At 42.6% G+C, this 17,629-nt stretch overlaps 1 protein-coding gene across 3 annotated transcripts in view; it reads right to left on the bottom strand.

Moving 5' to 3' along the window:
• Positions 1 to 72: 72 nt before the first annotated feature.
• The window catches only part of nck1b (NCK adaptor protein 1b), a 29,862-nt gene continuing 12,305 nt past the window's right edge, over positions 73 to 17,629 (bottom strand). Inside the window, exons 2-5 of one of the 3 annotated variants that reach the window (XM_078280833.1) lie at positions 16,331 to 16,383; positions 14,586 to 14,826; positions 3,854 to 4,608; positions 73 to 3,493 (exon numbers count right to left, since the gene is read on the bottom strand). In XM_078280833.1, the coding sequence (XP_078136959.1) occupies positions 3,293 to 3,493; positions 3,854 to 4,608; positions 14,586 to 14,811 (1,182 nt within the window). In that variant the 5' untranslated portion in view covers positions 14,812 to 14,826; positions 16,331 to 16,383 and the 3' untranslated portion in view covers positions 73 to 3,292. Of the gene's footprint in view, positions 3,494 to 3,853; positions 4,609 to 11,742; positions 11,858 to 14,585; positions 14,827 to 16,330; positions 16,384 to 17,629 lie in introns of those variants that run through there. The other 2 variants (XM_078280834.1, XM_078280835.1) reach the window with 2 other exon arrangements.

Genomic DNA, 17,629 nt, shown 5'->3' with positions numbered 1-17,629 from the left:
CCAATGTATAACAATATCTATGCAGGGAGATATTGTTGTTCTGTATTTGAATATCAAGTTAAAACACTTAAGTATTGAGGAGTTCTTTTATACATATTTAAGTGGCTAAACTGCAAAAGTGAATGTCTTAAACTAGTCTTATATGAAATGCATACAGACAAAAAAAAAAAAAAAAAAAAATTTCCTGGGAAACCATGACAGTTTCTTCACAACCAACGATATGTGATGCCGTTAACTTGAGGTGCTCATACATGAGATTCAGGTCATGATTACATCACACCTGGGCGCTATGTTTCTGAATGAACATCATCACATATTTTATACTGTACATATAGGCATTCAATGTTCACTTAAGAAGTTATACGTGATGAAATCAGCAAAGGTAAGGTCACTTGAAACTACACACAATATCACCTAATGGGCATTTTATGCGTGATAAAAACATTTTCAGCCAACAGATAAATGAGGAAATACCCTTAAGGATGACACCCCCAACACATCGCTCACTAACCAGACTGACGCACATGCAAAGCTTTAACCAAATAGCACGCAGTGGTGACAAGTTGGGGGGTGGGGGGGGGGAAGGGGACACTAAACCTTTGGTTGACAGAAAGCTGCGAAGGCACATTAAAATCTCCTAAATCCTTCAAACTGGGGCACATAGCGTTGGCGTTTGTCACGTTAATGCTGCGTAATATTGCAGATTCTTTAGAACTGGAAGTTAAGGGAGGAAATTTCACAAAAAAAAAAATTAAAAAATGGGTTGTTGATAACAGTTGGTTATTACTGTAAGTAAACACTGTCTCACATAAAGTGTCAGAAGACATGGCACCAATACAACAGCCAGGGATTGGGTGAAGGAAGTGATTCCTGTCACCCAAATACTTATCTGGTCACTGATAACACAGAAACTAAGAGGGGATAAATGAAAATGAAGGGAATACAGGCACAAATGTTCTTTTATAGATTCGGGACCCAAAAATGAACAAAAATCACTCAAGCCATACTGAAACAATCCTGTGATTTACATTGTGATCTTAACCATGTTTGGTATTAAACAAGAGGAATGTTGTTTTTGTACTGTTTAATAAGATCTAATCTCACTTAAATTAACTGATGACTGGTACTGCAGGTGCGTAATTAGAACTTGCCATTTTTAACCCGTCATTAATCACACTGAAAGGTAATTGTTTCACCATTTATAATTCACCTTTTACAGCTCCAAAAAACAAAAAAACCCAGAGAAAACACACTCACAGCTCTTGTATGAATAGCTCTGTCAATCATCTGGGTAATGGATTAAAGAAGTAAAAAAAAAAAAAGAAAAAAAGGTTCACACCCATGTTTTGTGTTCTTTGTCGCATGACATGCTTGGATTAATTAGACCTTAAAAGGCCCTCCTATCCAAATTCCTTTACTATAAAATACATCAGCGTTGGCCTGCGTTCATTTCCCCAGCTGTATATGACTGGGAGCGGTAATCCAGACACTCTATTCTGTGGAACACATTCTCCAAGTCTCCTCCCTAGATCCTACTTCACTGCTTTTGTTTTTTAGGGTCCATTTTTCCATTCCTTCTCTATGAAATCCCCCCCCGCCCTCTCTCTCTCTCTCTCTCTCTCTCTCTCTCCCTCTGTGCTCAGGTCCAACAGTTACAGCTGGAGAACTCATCACAAGCATGGTGATCATCATCATCATCTCCCTGAGCCCGCTGCTGGAGCAGCTCCCTGGCAACGCTGCTCTGATTGCCGGCGCTGGTGCTAGCTGCCTCTTTAACATTCAAACACTACTTGGTCCATTTTCACTCAACAAACACCCATTCACTGTAAATATAAGCCATGTGTTCACCGGGAAACATATAGATGAACTGTATTCCAACTTGACATTGACCATATATTTGGAAGACAAATAAGCCCAAATATCAGATAAAACATCAAGCATTTCTTTTATCAGTAATTAGCTGTAAGGGATTGTTTTCTGGAAATCCTTTGTGCCTTCTGGAGGACGAGGGTGTCTCCTAGCTTGATGTATATGCACAGAAACCATACAAACACCACCCCTGGGTGACCCCTTAACTCCTCCATTCCCTCCAGTGATCACTAATTCAGGAGCAGTGACATCATCCTCTGGACTGCTTCTCCAGTTCCCCTCCCACCTCCACAGAGAGAGAGAGTGTGTGTGTGTGTGTGTGTACTGCTGTCAACATACACCCACCCCGCTGCCCTTCTTCCTCCTCAACTGCAAAAAAAACATCCCCTTTGGCAACACTGGGATGGCGCATCAGCTGTCAGTCACAGTCCAGCTAAGGGAATGGCTGACTCTTCACATGACCTCTAGACTTGTAGTTAAACTCCAACACTCACATGGACTGTTGATCTCTCTTTTAGGAGAGTGAGAGAGTGAACAGTGAAGGTTTGAGGACACTTCTCCATTTGCATGCACACATGCAAAGTCAGCCCCGCGCTGCCTGTGATGCCTTGGCTTTGTAACATTCACATGATATGGATACAGCAATATGTGAGACAAGCAGTTCGGTTGTACAAAAGGAAAGTTGAACTAGTTTGACGTTTAACAAGAAGAGGAATCCTCCTAATCCTCCCAAACACAGATGTGTGCAAGTGTGATATTCCAATCTCTACCACCATGATCCTAACAGAACTGTATCAATAAATATATTTTGGTCACTTTGTTTTTATTCATGATTAGCAGTTAGCAGACGTTGTGGATCAGTGTGTCCACAATCATAAAGAACGAATTAAAACACAAAAAAATGAGTTGAAATGTAAATGTCTGTAGGCTAGTTTGCTAACATCTAAAAAATTACTCATACAGGTGGTGGTTGTGTATCGGATACAGTTAAAATCACATAAAAAAATTTTTTAAAAAAAGTTAAAAAGATTATATATTATCAACAAAAACAAAAAAGAAACTAAATGCAACTCTAATAGATATCAAGGTGGAAATACATGGCATTGCCTATGACCTAATACATCTGGATAATTTAAAATAGGCGACCAAGAGGTCTGTAGTCAATTCTCAGGAGTCCATAGTCTTTGTCTCCCCCTTCCATTCCTCCGTGTCTCTCCCGTGCTTTTTCCATACCTCCTCTTGGAATGCTCACAAATCGGGCATTTAAGTCCTGATGATGCGTTAAGTCCTCAGGCTTGGAGTTTTAAATGTTAGTGTGTGTTCTGGCGTAAGTATCCGTATGTATATATATGAATGCAGGTCATGTAATGTAATGTAATGTCTGTGTCTGTGTGGAAGGGCATGTGTGCAACAGAGAGAGGGATCAGGAAGCAGCCAGGGCCTTGATCAGGTACAGTTTGTCTCCCTGCTCACTGGTAAAGATGGGGGCCTTTTTGTAGTGTTCAACAAGCTCTTCCATGGAGTTGAACTTGCGCTGTCCAATGCAGTAAAGGCTTTCCTTCAGCTGCACTTTGAAATGCTTGTTCTTGCTCTGCGCCTTCAGGGAGATGGAGAAGTCATTTGGCTGTGAAAAGAAAAGGAAAGACAAGGTTATAATACATACATGTTAAGACCGTGCTTTTAACATTTCTACCTCCTGAGTAAAGGCGCCTTTAGACTGTGCGACAAAATTGTAGCATTCACAGCAGCAGTCACATTGTGAGAATTTGGTCCTACGTTTCAGACAGTCGCCAAAGCTCCAATTCGGCCGTATGTGGATGTGTCTCACAGTGCAACCTTTTGGACCGACGACCGAAAATTTGAACACATTTCTGACAACTTTCGTCTCAGACAGCGCAAATCGCACGGTGTAAAGGGGCCTTAATGCTGTAAGCCATGCACAACACATCAATGATGGTTTGGTAAGCAGGTGTAGGCTACTGACCGATGACTCGCTGTCTCGGATGAGGAAGTCCCCCTCTATGCCTCTCTGGTTGAGGGCCACCTCCGCCTGGTGGCGCGTCACCTTTCCGTAGTACCACTCCTTTCCGGCAAAGCGCCCGGTGCCTGAGGGCGAGATGTAGTCACAGTCAGGTGTGGGCGGCCCAGCAGGCCCCGCTCCGGGTTTATGGGAGCTGGAGTCCAGGACAGTGACGTAGTTTTTAGGCACCAAGCCCAACTGTCCGTCTGCTTTGCGACACTTCCACCACTCCGGGTCGTTCTCGGGCTTCTCCACCACCTCCATCACCTCGCCCTTCTCAAAGTTCAGCTCCTCGTCGTTGCCCGAGCTGAAAGGGTAGAGCGCCTGGACCGTGTGCAGCACTCTGTTCCCGTTTGTGGTGCTGTTCACCACAGCGGCCAGCTTCTCCGTTAGTGATCCGGCCGGGTCTCCGAGCCCACCCATGCCGCCTCCCCCCGCCGTCCCATCCATGTCCTCCGTCACGTAGTTGGACGGAAACCAGCCAGAGCGCCCGTTGTAACTGCCGCGCCACCAGCCGTCGCTGCACTTCTCCATCACCACCACCCGCGTGCCTTTCACCAGAGACAGCTCGTCCTCGCGCTCAGCTGTGTAGCTGAACTTGACCAGGGCGGGAAGGTTGAGGTCGTACAGCCGCTCGCCGTTATCTGCATACATGTCTGCGTCTGCGTTGGAGGCCGTGTCTCTCACTCCTCCCTTTCTGCTCTTCACCTTCCCAATTCCTGGAGAAAATAATGAAGGAAAGGTGTAAGAGTTTACAGAGAAATCATCATCCTCATCTACACTAAAATGAAGTCCAGTCAATTAGGTCAGAAACGTAATTAGAAGGCACACTGGCCTTTAGGTCATTTGGTGTAAATTAAAACTTAAGTCACAATTTTACTCAAAAGCCAGGTCCCTGGAATTCACATTTTCACACCCTTCTACTGATGTGGAACAAGTCTCAACAGAAAAAACAAAAACCACAAACGCACCATTAAAAAAAAAAAAACCTCTGACAACGTAAGGAAGGAGTAAAAATCCCAGACAAATACCAGGCATCCATAATGAGCATTAGGGGTTGTGCTGAAATACAGGGAGGGTCGGTAAGAAGGGCTAAAATCATTCATTTTCCACATTTACAGTGGCCTAACCCCCTACACTCTAAATCCAGATACATTCTTGAGGATTAGGCCTAGGTGCAAAAAAGCAATGCTGGTGTGGTCGAGAAAAGAAAGAAAGAAAGAAAAAAAAAAAAAAAAAAAGAATCGAAGTGGGATGCAAACCTGTTTTGGCATGGGCCTATAAATCCTGTGGAAACTAAAAAAAAATGTAGACTCGGTTATCAAAGTACTGCTACCTAACATTGAAATGAACTACAGACTCTCTGTGGGAAAAAAAAGCTCAGTCACATTTCATTGTTGCTTATCACGTTGTGCTAATCACCTCGGCTGCCCCGACACCTGCGGCCTTGCCTGCACAGCAGCTGGATACCAAACTCTGTCCCACTTTAGCAAATGCTCCAGCTTCTAGTTCTTTCTGTCCACTTCGCCATCCCTCCCAAACCCCATCACGCTCCAAGCATCCCACTGAGCTGACCATTTGACTTCAGCATAGAGCTGGGATGATTAGAAGGGCACATTTATTAAAACCTTAACTGTAGCAGATAATCTTTCAGTTTGCAAGCTAAATGTCACACAAGGAATGACCACAGGCTGAATTTTATTTTATATGAAGTCGACCTCTTGGCATCTCTAAACAGCCCTGAGGCTAACAGAAGGGGGATTACCAAGCCCTTTAGCCTTTTTCTGGGTTATAGAGCCCAGAGGCTGAGCTTTGGCAGGCCTGTTGCCATCGTCTTACTGGACAAGAATTTCCACTTGGCAGCCTGGCATGCTAACAGTAGTATGAAACAAATGTGTAGCTAGCAGTGGAGGCAGTGGCGAGACCACACCTTCTTCCAACTTTCCAAGATACCAGAAAGTAGCTTGTATACTCACAGCTGGGTCTGTCTATACATTATTTGTGGAAAGCAACAGTCCACCATTTTGCTAGTTCTTGCAAAGCAATTATAACATTACTGTTATTATCACAGATCTATGACCTTACTGATGATGTAAACCAGAGCAAAGCTGAGACAGACATTGATACCAGACAACATGAGCAAACCAAAGTTGTGACTCTGACTATTTCTGATTACGTTTGCTGAGCTATTGCTTGCATAATCAAAAGTCAGCTGTGTGAAATTATACAGGAAGGCAGGGTGTAGTCTTCTGGACAGTGCTGGGAGGATAGTGTGTGTGTGTGTGTGTGTGTGTGTGTGTGTGTGTGTGTGTGTGTGTGTGTGTTTTCTGAGCAAGGAGCGTGACTTTGTCACAACACCACACTGAATCTGCTTTACCACAGATACATTGGTACTGAAAAGTGTCTGTGACTCAAGGAGTGCAGACAAATTTCATGGTAGCGCTGAGAGTCCAACGTCAAATTGCTTCCAGGTAGACCCTGTTATTAGTCCCACCACTGTAGATAACTACAGACTCCAGACGGGGTGTTAAGAGCTGATGTCTGTACGTGAAGGCTCGGTCTAGTTATGCCTCTGTGCAGTCTTAATAACTCAAGAGGGAGAACTGCAAAAAGACAAGAACAAAACATCTATATATAATGTTTTACATATAGATATATGAGGCCAAATAAGGCAGCTACAAAACCTGAGTTTGAAGTTTACATACATACATACACACACACACCAACACAAACGGCTTACTCCTCTTCAATGTTTAAAAAGATCCAAAAATGACAGAATCCACAGCATGTTAAGGAAAAAAAAACATGTTCGTGCAGGTGCAAGCCCCAGGATGTGTTCTGTGCACCGTTGGAAGTGACCTAGTTTTCTTCCAAATAAAGGTTAAGGGTCAACCCTGCATAAATAAAGTATCTTTTGACAACAGAGAGCTCATATTTTATCTCTCTGGCCAGGTAACACAGCCCTTATCAGTGTCCCTGTCATGGATTTTATTTGCTGCTTCCTGCTACAGTCACACGAACACTTTGCATTAAAAAAAGCAGAGCCCAGGGACGGCACATTTGACTAGATGCACAATCTAAACCGAGGTAATAAAGGGAAGTTGGGATTTGCCTGCACAGCTATAGGGAAGATGATACTGGGAGAATATAAGGGGTTATTGAGGGCACATCTGTCCTGCTGTTGTAGGTTAATTGCTGAGAATTCCCTTGTGTGGCAGTGAAGAACAACTGTGAGTTTGTGCTTCCTTTTACAATTTAGTTGAGGCTCTTATCTTGCCAGACTTTCACACCACACACACAGCATGGTTCTACTCAGAGCAAGGCCACAGTCTTCAATGGTGGACACAGCTGCATTCTGCTCAACTGGCGGTAACTGATTTTGGCGGGCACTTCCTTGATATTTTGCCATGTTTTCCTGCCAGGTTTGTGAGTCAAATCAAGCTGAAGTTGGGGGACAATCTTTGGACCTTTAAATATGCAGACTTCAACAAGGCATGTCCAGTGGGCATTTTGGTATTGAGAAGAGGATGAAACACATTTGACTGCAAACAAAAAGAGAGAAGAGTTATCTGGTGTATGGTATGTGCAAAGTACACGGAGTAATACGCTTAAAATGCAGAACTGTATATCTTAATCTTAATATTCTTATCTTAATATTAATAAAAGGAACTAGCTTAAATTAGTGCAATATTGATAACGTAGCATACATATGGTTTCCTTCTTCATTGGGATGTACGCGCTCTAGGCTATCCAAGAAACTGCATATGGTATAAAAGTTACAGTTACAATGACTGGGCAGATTGAGGTCAAGCTCTCCAGACAGGACATAGTTGTTGTGACAGACACATCACTGGTTGTTATTAGGACTGAAGCTGGGAATCTTTAATTATGGGACAGTCCATCTTGCCAAAAAAGGCCACAGTGCTGTCCAGACCTGCCACCTTTACCACAACACAGCCATGTGAGGAGTAGAAGTGAATTAAATAGTAAATTGGTTGTCAATAACTAACAGAATGTGCCAATATTGTGCCCAAATACTGTATCATGTAAAAGGGTCCTGCACACACGACGACAACCTCCCCCCCCAAAAAAAGACAACCCTCCCACCTGATGTCCCCCCTAACTCTCAGTCCTCCTCTTAGTGCCCAAACTTAATCTCGCCACCTGAAGTCAACCCCGAATACTGCCAACTGCATGAACTTTGCATACGCAGCTGTGGTAGCTGAGTGCTTTCACTGAAAGCCACAAACCATGCCACCAATATACTGCTACCTGGGAAGGGTCTTCAAGACCGAAGAGAAACTAAAAAGTACTGTGCGCTGGAAACTTTTCTGTTCCAACGTCCTTTTTCCTGTGCATTTCGTGAGAGAAGGATGCAGAGGAAGGAAATCATGTTGAGTCAGATGGCAGTAAATCCCTGTCATGACAAAGACCTTAACACGCATATTTTAAACCCCTGCCGAAAACTTCACTTTTTGTTTACAGATGAGGTGCACCAGCAGGAGGAGAAGAAGAAAGTGCTGGGGAGTTTGTTTGGCTACCAGTGACAGACAGGAACTAGTTTTGTTTTTTAACTCTGGCCTCCCTACACTGGCTGGCTGTCCATTGTCTGCCAGGGCCCTTTCGACCCCTCCGCTTCCCTCCATTCCAGGGCTCTTCCTCTGTGGACGACAACACCCCGCGTCAGGCTGTCTGACAGTGTCTGAACATCCCTGTACTTGAACAGAACATGATCACTGGGACAAGTTCAGCAGCAGTGAAATGGCTTGTTTGCTCACAAAAAAAATATATATTTTAGAGCCAAAATTTGCTGGTAGTCAGCTAAGTACAGCACTGGTGATTCCCCATCATATCCTAATGTCTATCCCTTGTGTCCATGGCAACTCTGATAACAATGTGTCACTCGCATTCACCAGACGTGACGCAACACAGCAACTCTCAGCCATATGGTCTAGCATGAGACACACGTTAAATGTAATGACACGATGTGCAGTCAGAAAGAGTGAGTCCAACTAACTAAAGGGAACACGCACAAGAGCGAGTTGGCGTATTCTTCAATGGGGATGGTTTGGGGTGCCTTTTAAGATGACGGCTTCAATCAAGCTGCTAACATGGCTGACTGATAACTGCACAGGAAACACGCAAAGCTCTTTCAACTTCAGCCATCTGAGACATCAAAAGCAGGCAGCCATCAGCCTCTGTGATGGAGCAGAGGGAGGGATGGAGGCACAGCGCTGCATTTGGTTTTTACAGCTTCTGGACAGTGCAGCATTACTGTCGGGGACAACGCCAAGTAGAACCCATCCTCCTAGCTGTGAATCAAGCATGGCTATTGATGTAGGTGTACCACTGCCGCAACACTGGAATGAGTATCTCACACACAAACTCCAGCTTCTACCCATCTGTAAAAATGGGCACGGACAGTCATTTCTAAACTGAGAGATAAGCATTACTCCCTTAAAAGAAATCTGTCTAATGACTCGAGCTGAGTGCCCAAGTTTTAAAATATTGTCTAAAGACAAGTCACACATGGGAAACTTATTCATTTAAAATCAGAAACTAACCTATCAAAAACAAGACTACAAAACTGACCAGACACATGACATTTTGATACTCGGTACTCCATTTCATTCAATAACAAAAAAAGTATGAGGTTCAATAGCAAGCTATAGACATGACATGGACTTAAAACGATTACTTAGGATACATATTGACCGAACATAAGGTACTTTGGACAGCACTCCAGTTAATACTTTTTATTGGCAATAACAAGTATTAATTGGAGTGCTGTCCAAAGCACCTTAATATATTATTATCCACATAAAGGATCTTGAAAGTCTTCTAAGTTTCAATGTGAGGTGAGCGTGTTAAGTCTTATAGGCCGATCACAAACCAATTCAGCTCTTAACAGGAGATTACTCTCAGACAACCACCCAAACCATTTAAAAACAGGAAATTAGACCATTAGAACTGAAACAATTAGCTGAATAGTAATCTGCAACTATTTGATTGATTAAAAGTATCTTTTAAGCAAAAATAGTTTCTTTTATTAATGTATGATAGTAAACTGAATCTCTCTGTTTTGGACTGTTGCTTGGACAAAACAAGACATTAAGATGTGATCATGGGCATTGGGAACTCGTGATGGAGATTTTTTTCTATTATCAAATTATCATTATATATGACAAAGAAAAACATCCTCACAGCTGGAACTGGCAAATGTTTGGCATTTTGGCTTTAAAAAATAACTAAAATGATGTTTCAATTATCAAAATAGCTGCAGATTAATTTTCTGTCAATCGACTCATCGTTTAGTCGAACCATTACGTTTAATAGACAAGGGGAGCTGTGCTGTAGACATTTCCACTGTTCTCTACCAACATAATCACAGCGCTTGCTAGTCTTCAACAAGCCCAAACCACTGCTCACTTCCGGTTAAGCAATTCTTAATGGCAAAAGACACAGGAAAACAATGATGAGTGGACAGCTTTACAAGAGAAAAACATCTTAAGGCCTAAGTGATGTTGACGACTCTCCCACCAATCTCTTAATTATGATTATGTCTTTTGCTTTGAACAGTGAACAGCGGTTTGGAGAAAAGAAGCGGGAGTTGGAAAGAGGGAGTGAGGGACAGAGACTGCCAGAAAGTCAAACAGACAGACCCTGCACAATGATTCAACTTCCTTCTAACTTCTCACTTCCTCTCTGGCCTGCACTCAACACTCAGGGAGAAATGTGGCTTAAATTAGAGTTTCCGCTTGCTGGGGAGGCTGAGAAACAGGGAAACAGAGGGAGGGGAAAGAAAGAGACTAACAGCTCTCAGTTTACACAAGAAAAAGGTTTGTTAGCTCATCTCTATGTTCTTCTAAGCCCTTTACACTCTCTGGATTCTTTACAAGCAGAGGACACACACACACACACACACACACACGTAGGGAAGATAGGCAGAGACAGGAGATACCACTCAACGGTTACAAGGTGAGATTACAGCATGGGTGTGCGCCAGGGCCTTTTGAAAAAGTGTGTCAGTGTGGCTGTAAAGCATCTACGGCCCACGGAGCTGCCGGGGCAATGACATTCCTCTGATAACCGAGCGAGGTGCGGGAGATGGGAGCCCGGCTTCCATCAATCAGCAGAGACCCCTGGCTCCTCTCAGTACAATGACTACAGTGTTCTACATAAGCACCCCACGTCCCTTCAACTGTAGCTCATGACTGGCGGTGGGGTTGAGGGGTTGAAGGGGTGGACCTTCCCAGAATGAGCGAGGTTGCCCTGAGGGTAGCATAAAAGAAAACAGACTTTGGCTATGTCTTCAGATATTCCTAAACAGGGTGGAGAGAGGGTCTTCAAGCATAATAATGTAATCCACTGAGTTGCAGCCCACTCACTAGGACAAATGCTAGAAAAAAAATGGGAGTAGGATTACTGTGTGTGTGTGTGTGTGTGTGTGTGTGTCAAAGAAAGAGACAGAGAAGGATTGCTGAGGCAATTACAGGCTTCAGCTCGGCAGAGGGCTTCTCAAAAGCATATCCACCCAGTCTTTGCAGCCGCTCACACAGACACAGCCTCAAAAAGCTGTTAAGACAACCTCCCTCTTTCAGAGCAACATGTTAGCACAGAAATCACTTCCCGCCTGCTCTAAATATGACGCATTCGTTTGGCTGACCTGAAGCTGAAACCGACTTACAACCAAAGTGAAAAATCTGAAAGGGAAGATGAAAGAGAAGAAAAACAGCTCCTGAACAGTCACAGAGAGAAAAAAAAGAACCACTCAAAACTTTGGGACAAAAGCTCTCTACACCACTTGTAAAACAACAAAGTACGGCAGAAGATGAGGAAAGTTAAAAACTCACGAAAGAAATGTTTGAATAGGTTAGCCATGTCCATTTTAAGCTCGCTGTCTCTCCCTCGCTCTCTGTCTCTTTTCCCGGCCCCTGCTCTCTTCCCACTGCAGCTGTAGAGTTATTCCATGTGAACACCCAGAAAAGCTGGGCGGAAAGCAAAGCAGGGCGGCCCACTTCATGATCATGTGGTCAGTCTTAGCCAATAAGAGTGTAGTATAGAGAGGCCTCCAGTCTAGCTCTGGAAGGAAGAGTACAGAGGCCTCATGGAAAGGGGGAAGAAGTAGGGAGGGAGGGAATTGAAGCTCAGACTCAGAGAAAGAGAGAGATAAAAGAAGAGAGCTATAGGGAAATTGAAAGGTTTTATATTATATCAACATTAAGCAGCAGATTGGTTGGAAGAAGGTAGCAATCTAAATAAAATTCTTTCAGTAAGGATCTGTGGGGACGGTTGAGTGAGTCAGTGAGTGCTCAGTGTCACATGACTGCAGTTGTTTGTAGAGACACACTCATAACTTTACAACAAACCCAGGAAACATGGGTCCTTAAAAACACACACACACACAAAAACACAGCCATCTGCAGACAGATCATACCCTCACACATTCTTTTAAACGATGACACCACTCCACACCCAGCAACGGGCTTGATTAAAAAAAAAAAGATACATTTTTCCTCCCACATAACATATGAAAGTGTAGTCATCAGGCTGCGTCTCTTATTGCTATCACCCACAATCTGCTAGTTAAAATATCTCAAATCTACTTAGAGATCATAAAAAAGTACTGAGACCTGAGCCTGTGTGTCGTGCAGCTGTTCACCTGAGGTTATTTTATCAATGGATATAGTGACAGGTGGGAAATTGTTGGGAAGCTCATGTCTGTGGTGCATGACAAAACATACCCCCACCCAACAACACGCACACACTCATGCATACACACCACACATAACGGACAAATACACACTTAAGGGAAAAACTGGACGGACTAAGTGCAGCAGTTAAACAATTTACATGCTTCAAGCTATAACAAATAGGAAACGTCTTGTAAATTAAAGTTGGTGTTAACAGGATCATGACATAAATGCCAAAAAATGAGCGAGATAAGAGCTAAAACAAAAACCTTGAGGTCTCTTCCTGTTCTTACGTTATTTTTCATCAGCACAGCACACAGCGCTGCCAGAATGTCACCAGTCTCTTCTGACCACAACACTTGCACATACATTCTTAAAAAACCACACACTGTGCAGCTAACAGGAAGACACAGTTCACTTTTCCAACAGATAAGTGTTTTGCAAACACTGCATTGTGTGATACTGATGACACACTTCTGGTTAGAAGTACCCAGAACATCCCCATTCTTTTAGTCTCTGTGCAAGGAAAAGCCACGTGGGGGCCCAGGGCTTCCTCGCAGGGGGTCACCCTATGCACACAGATAAACATAAATGAGCAAAGGAGATAAGGTTACACACAAGTGTGGTTTGATGTTATGTTTATGTCAAATGGGTCCATAAACAGCAGGTCCTGGCATCAGCTTTGTCAGTATCACAAAAATTTGAATAAAGTACTATACACTTATAACTATAAAGTACTGTGTTAATGTCACAACCACAACAACCCTAAGCCTTTATAAAATAAAAAAAAACGTTTTACTGTCAACATCATGCAGGCCTGTTTTAGTGTGCCTTTAAATATCTGTGGCAAATGCTGGTGTTTAAACCTTAAAGCTAATCCGGCCCAAACAAACATGGTTGAAGTACACCAACAAACATGGTTATCCCACCATGCTCTTAAATGAGACAATGATGCCCTGCAGAGCAGAACAAGTTGTAGATTAGAGGGTGAAAAGTATCAGAAACTAAAGACAAGACCTTCGCCTTTTATAAAAAACACATTGGAGAAATTATCAAAACGTGAAATTATAGGCAAGCAAATGCCAGGTTTTCTGGCTGTGTTCCAGACCGGATGCAAGTAGTCAGAGTGCGCATCCCAAATTATCATAAATGTCTGTCATCAAGAAGAATTAAGCTAAGACAAATGGTAACCTTGGCTTACATACACACACGCTCACATTTTGCTTGCTCCTGGCAGTACAAGGCCCTCGGCAAATGGCAGTGCCCAGAAATATTACTGCTGTGTTGACAGAGCAAACAACACCTATGTTGTATCAATTCTGGTCATGAGAAAAGGGCAGGAGATATTTAGATTTGTCAACACGAAAGAAAACATGACCTTTTTGGGGCCACAGTTATGAAATAAATGTTTGCATCTATATTTAACCTCCGAAAAACATCTGAAATAAAACAAATATATAAAAACTGCCTTACCGGTGCAAACGGTTCAAGATAAAATGGAAAAGCGCTGCATTACATTCGACACTACACCATAGACATTTCAATTAGATACTAAAGCTTCAGTCTAAGTGTACTGTGAAAAGAAAATAACTCTCAGCATTTCAACCAATCAGACATCAGCCTGCGACCACCTTCGTGCGGAAACTGTTATACAGTAGGCTACATTAGATACCGCAACAATGTGGTCAAAAACTGAGGTAGTGCTGGCCTAGATAAAGGATGCTCGCTGATGCTACTCCATTTTGAACAGCAATAACCAATTGTGTGTGAAACACAAAGCAAGTCAGTCTCTTATCAAAAAGATGTTATGAGTGACTGAAGACATAATAATACCATAAATGTTTAGAGTGCAAATACAGGTCAACTGGAATCGTGTAAGCTCTGAAAAAAAACAGACTTTGGAGAGTATAAACTTAAAACACGATTTCTGGCTAATGCTTATCAAACCATCTCATGTTGATAACACTTACAAACTGAAGAAACCATAACTGATTTGTTTTTACCAAGTGTGTCTTTAAGATTCTTGACAATAGAAGCTTTCCTGGCACTGTTTTTCCTCTCCACATAGTTGGACGGCACAAAGCCTGTTTTGTTGGTGGCATTTCGAACCCTCCACCAGGACTTTGAGTCATCGAGGAGCCAGAGGCGCTCGTTCTTCTTGATGTCCAGCTCCTGGTCCTGCTGGGCCATGTAATCAAACTTGGCGATGACAATCACCTCTTCCGTCATCTTGCACTCGGTACACTGGAGGAGAGAGGAAAAGGAAAGGACGTCAGAGTGGCTAGAATGGATATTCTACATTACAGGAGATTTTTAACTAATGGATCAGTAAAAGGTATTTCTATTATACAATGGAATCTGGGCCAGTGTTGGCTTATGTGCAGCAGTAGTCACAGAATAAAGCCTCAATTTCTTTCTACCACCAGAATGATGAGGACAACACGATGGCACAGTTTCTGTGGTAGTAAAACAATACAAAATTGCTTGGGAAATTGCTAAGCAGACAATGACAAAATTCTCTCACCTTCATTTATAGTTATGATGAACAACAACATGCATTCGATTACATAAACATAACTAGGAATTACAGATGCACGGATTACAATTTTCTAGGCCGATTTCTGATTTTTCATTGAGTTTGACCTGCTGATACCGATTTCATTGTTTCTAACCACTGTAAACCACACAAATATTTATTTTCTATCTTTTCTTTAATAGAATATTTTACATAGAACATTTTTTGAACAGATAATCGATCGCTATAAAATAGAACTATATAAATTACTCCTGGTGTGGGAAATTCACACACATCTAAAGTGCAATGTTATGTTACTTTTTCTTTGCAGGTGTTGCATATTGCAAACTTGTTATCTTCTTCACACACACTGAAGAATTTCCAAACAGCTGACATGTTGCAGTTAAATCACGAGGTTTCCTACATGTGCTTTTCGTGTGCACATTTGACGTTGATGTTGCGCGATGTTAATCATGCAGCGCCCCAGTGCATTTGTACAAAAGGCCGTCTGTAAGCAGTGATTGTTAAGAGTGCATGTCGGAGAATAGCGTGGACACATGCTTCACACCGCGAGTGGGCGGGCACACCGCGAGTGGCCTTTTCCGCCACCCGGCGGAAAAGGGAGTAAAAGGAAAAAGGGACTGTCGCTGTCCGGAGGATAACTAGCCAGTGGAGATTGCGTACGTCCTTGAGAACTGTAAGTCGTATAACTTATGTTGTCAGTTCATTGTTAGCTGGTGATTTTGTTGTTTGTGTTCTTCACCTGCTAGCTAAGTTGCATGTGGCTGTTGATTCGATATAATGGCAATTGTTGAACGCCCTTGCTCACGTTTGTATTTTATGTGCATTATTTACATGTTACAGTAGTTACACTGCATTAAGATAATGTAATTAATAGTCGGTTTATTGTTATTATTTGCTAGCCTATATATATTTCCTATGCATTGTGTATGGAAGCCTTTACAATGTTTTTTATTTACAGATTTTGACCGGCATAAAATCGGCAATGTCATCGGTGCATCTCTACTAGGAATTTAACGAAGACTTATTTGGAACCACATTTTCACAAAACCTCCCTTTGACATGACACCAAGAGAATTGTTTTTCTTTCTATCTGCCCAGCCTTCATTCACATTTTATTCTCCAACTTTGCCGTTTGCTCCAGACACAATGATTAGCTAAGAGACACACCAAAAGTAAATTTAGAAACGGTTTGAATATAGATAGCTGTACCTGTACTGCATCAAAGCTGAGAACTTCAAGGGCTCTAATACTTCTCTGTAGACCTAGGAAAAGAATAGAGACAATGCAGGAGAATTACAAATTGACTCTTCTAGAAATTGGCCCAATGTCTTAATAATACTGAAAAAGGTGTATGTGTATTTTGGTTTAAGTGACTTGAAAGCCACTGTCCATGTAGCACTGTACAAATGTTACATGCATGCCATGCTATGGACAGGGTTATCCAAATATACCACAGCTAGGTCAGGCTCCTGAAGAAATGCCAGCTACCATTTCCACAGTTTAGTCTCTTCAGACATCATTTTCCCCTACCAATTGTACGCAGTCTTCAACAGTAACCAGAGAGTATAGAGCCACTCTCTCAGTATCCACATTCTTTATAATTTTGCAGAAGGGATGATTTCCTCTCAGAAGCAGTCCAACGATTGTCTATTGTGTCAGGCATCAAACATGAACCTGAAAGCCAGGAAGATCGCAAAGATGACTGTAATAGGGAAGTAAAGAAGAGGGGCAATGTGCGTCAGCAGTGTGGCTACGTCAGGCAGCGAAGCTCTTGCTGAGCACTAATGATGTAGGTTATTGCTTAGAATTTAGAAAAGGCCTATAAATATTCCTACGTGTGTAGACTATGGAAATGCTGTGATTATGTGCACCGCATTACAAGCATGGCTCCATTGTTTGCTTATCACAAGAACTTTCAAGTTTCCCAGGCATTTTAAATTCATGATTTGGGAGTACTGTGATCCACAATCAAAACTTGTTTGTGTTCAACAATGAGCACATTCACAACAACTGGTCTTATGACCCATGTAGCCATCAGCACATCTATGCTTAGGTTAAGACTGCAGCACTGGAGGAGTGAGGCACCATTGAAGCGGCTGCTTAGCTGCTCTGATGTCATGGGAGTGGATGGAGTTTCACCTTCTCCCCCCCCCCCCACTGACTTCAGGGACCAGACACTGACCTCATTGATCCAGAGCTCTGGGTTTTTATTTGAAGCAATGGTGTCTAGGTTTCAGCTGCAGCTGGCCTTGAGATAGGCCCAGAACCTGATCTTAGGCAAACATGAGGAGCCAAGCGAACCTTCAGCATGATTAGCCAAGGGGAGTAAAATGAACAGTAAATAAGTATAGGCTGAGAGCTGAGAAGAACTGTACTTGTGCTTTCCTGGAGAGAAGGTTGCAATGTTGTAGATGAGATGGTTCATCATTTCGGAAAACAAAACAGTGAATGACAGTGAGGCATCTAAGACCACCCTCATTATTGGATAAAAGGATGGGTTAGTACATA

The sequence above is a fragment of the Sander vitreus genome, chromosome 22, assembly GCF_031162955.1.
Source record: "Sander vitreus isolate 19-12246 chromosome 22, sanVit1, whole genome shotgun sequence".
Taxonomy (NCBI): Eukaryota; Metazoa; Chordata; class Actinopteri; order Perciformes; family Percidae; genus Sander; species Sander vitreus.
Note: the sequence above shows the minus strand (reverse complement) of the source record. Positions and strands in the feature narration are given on the sequence as shown.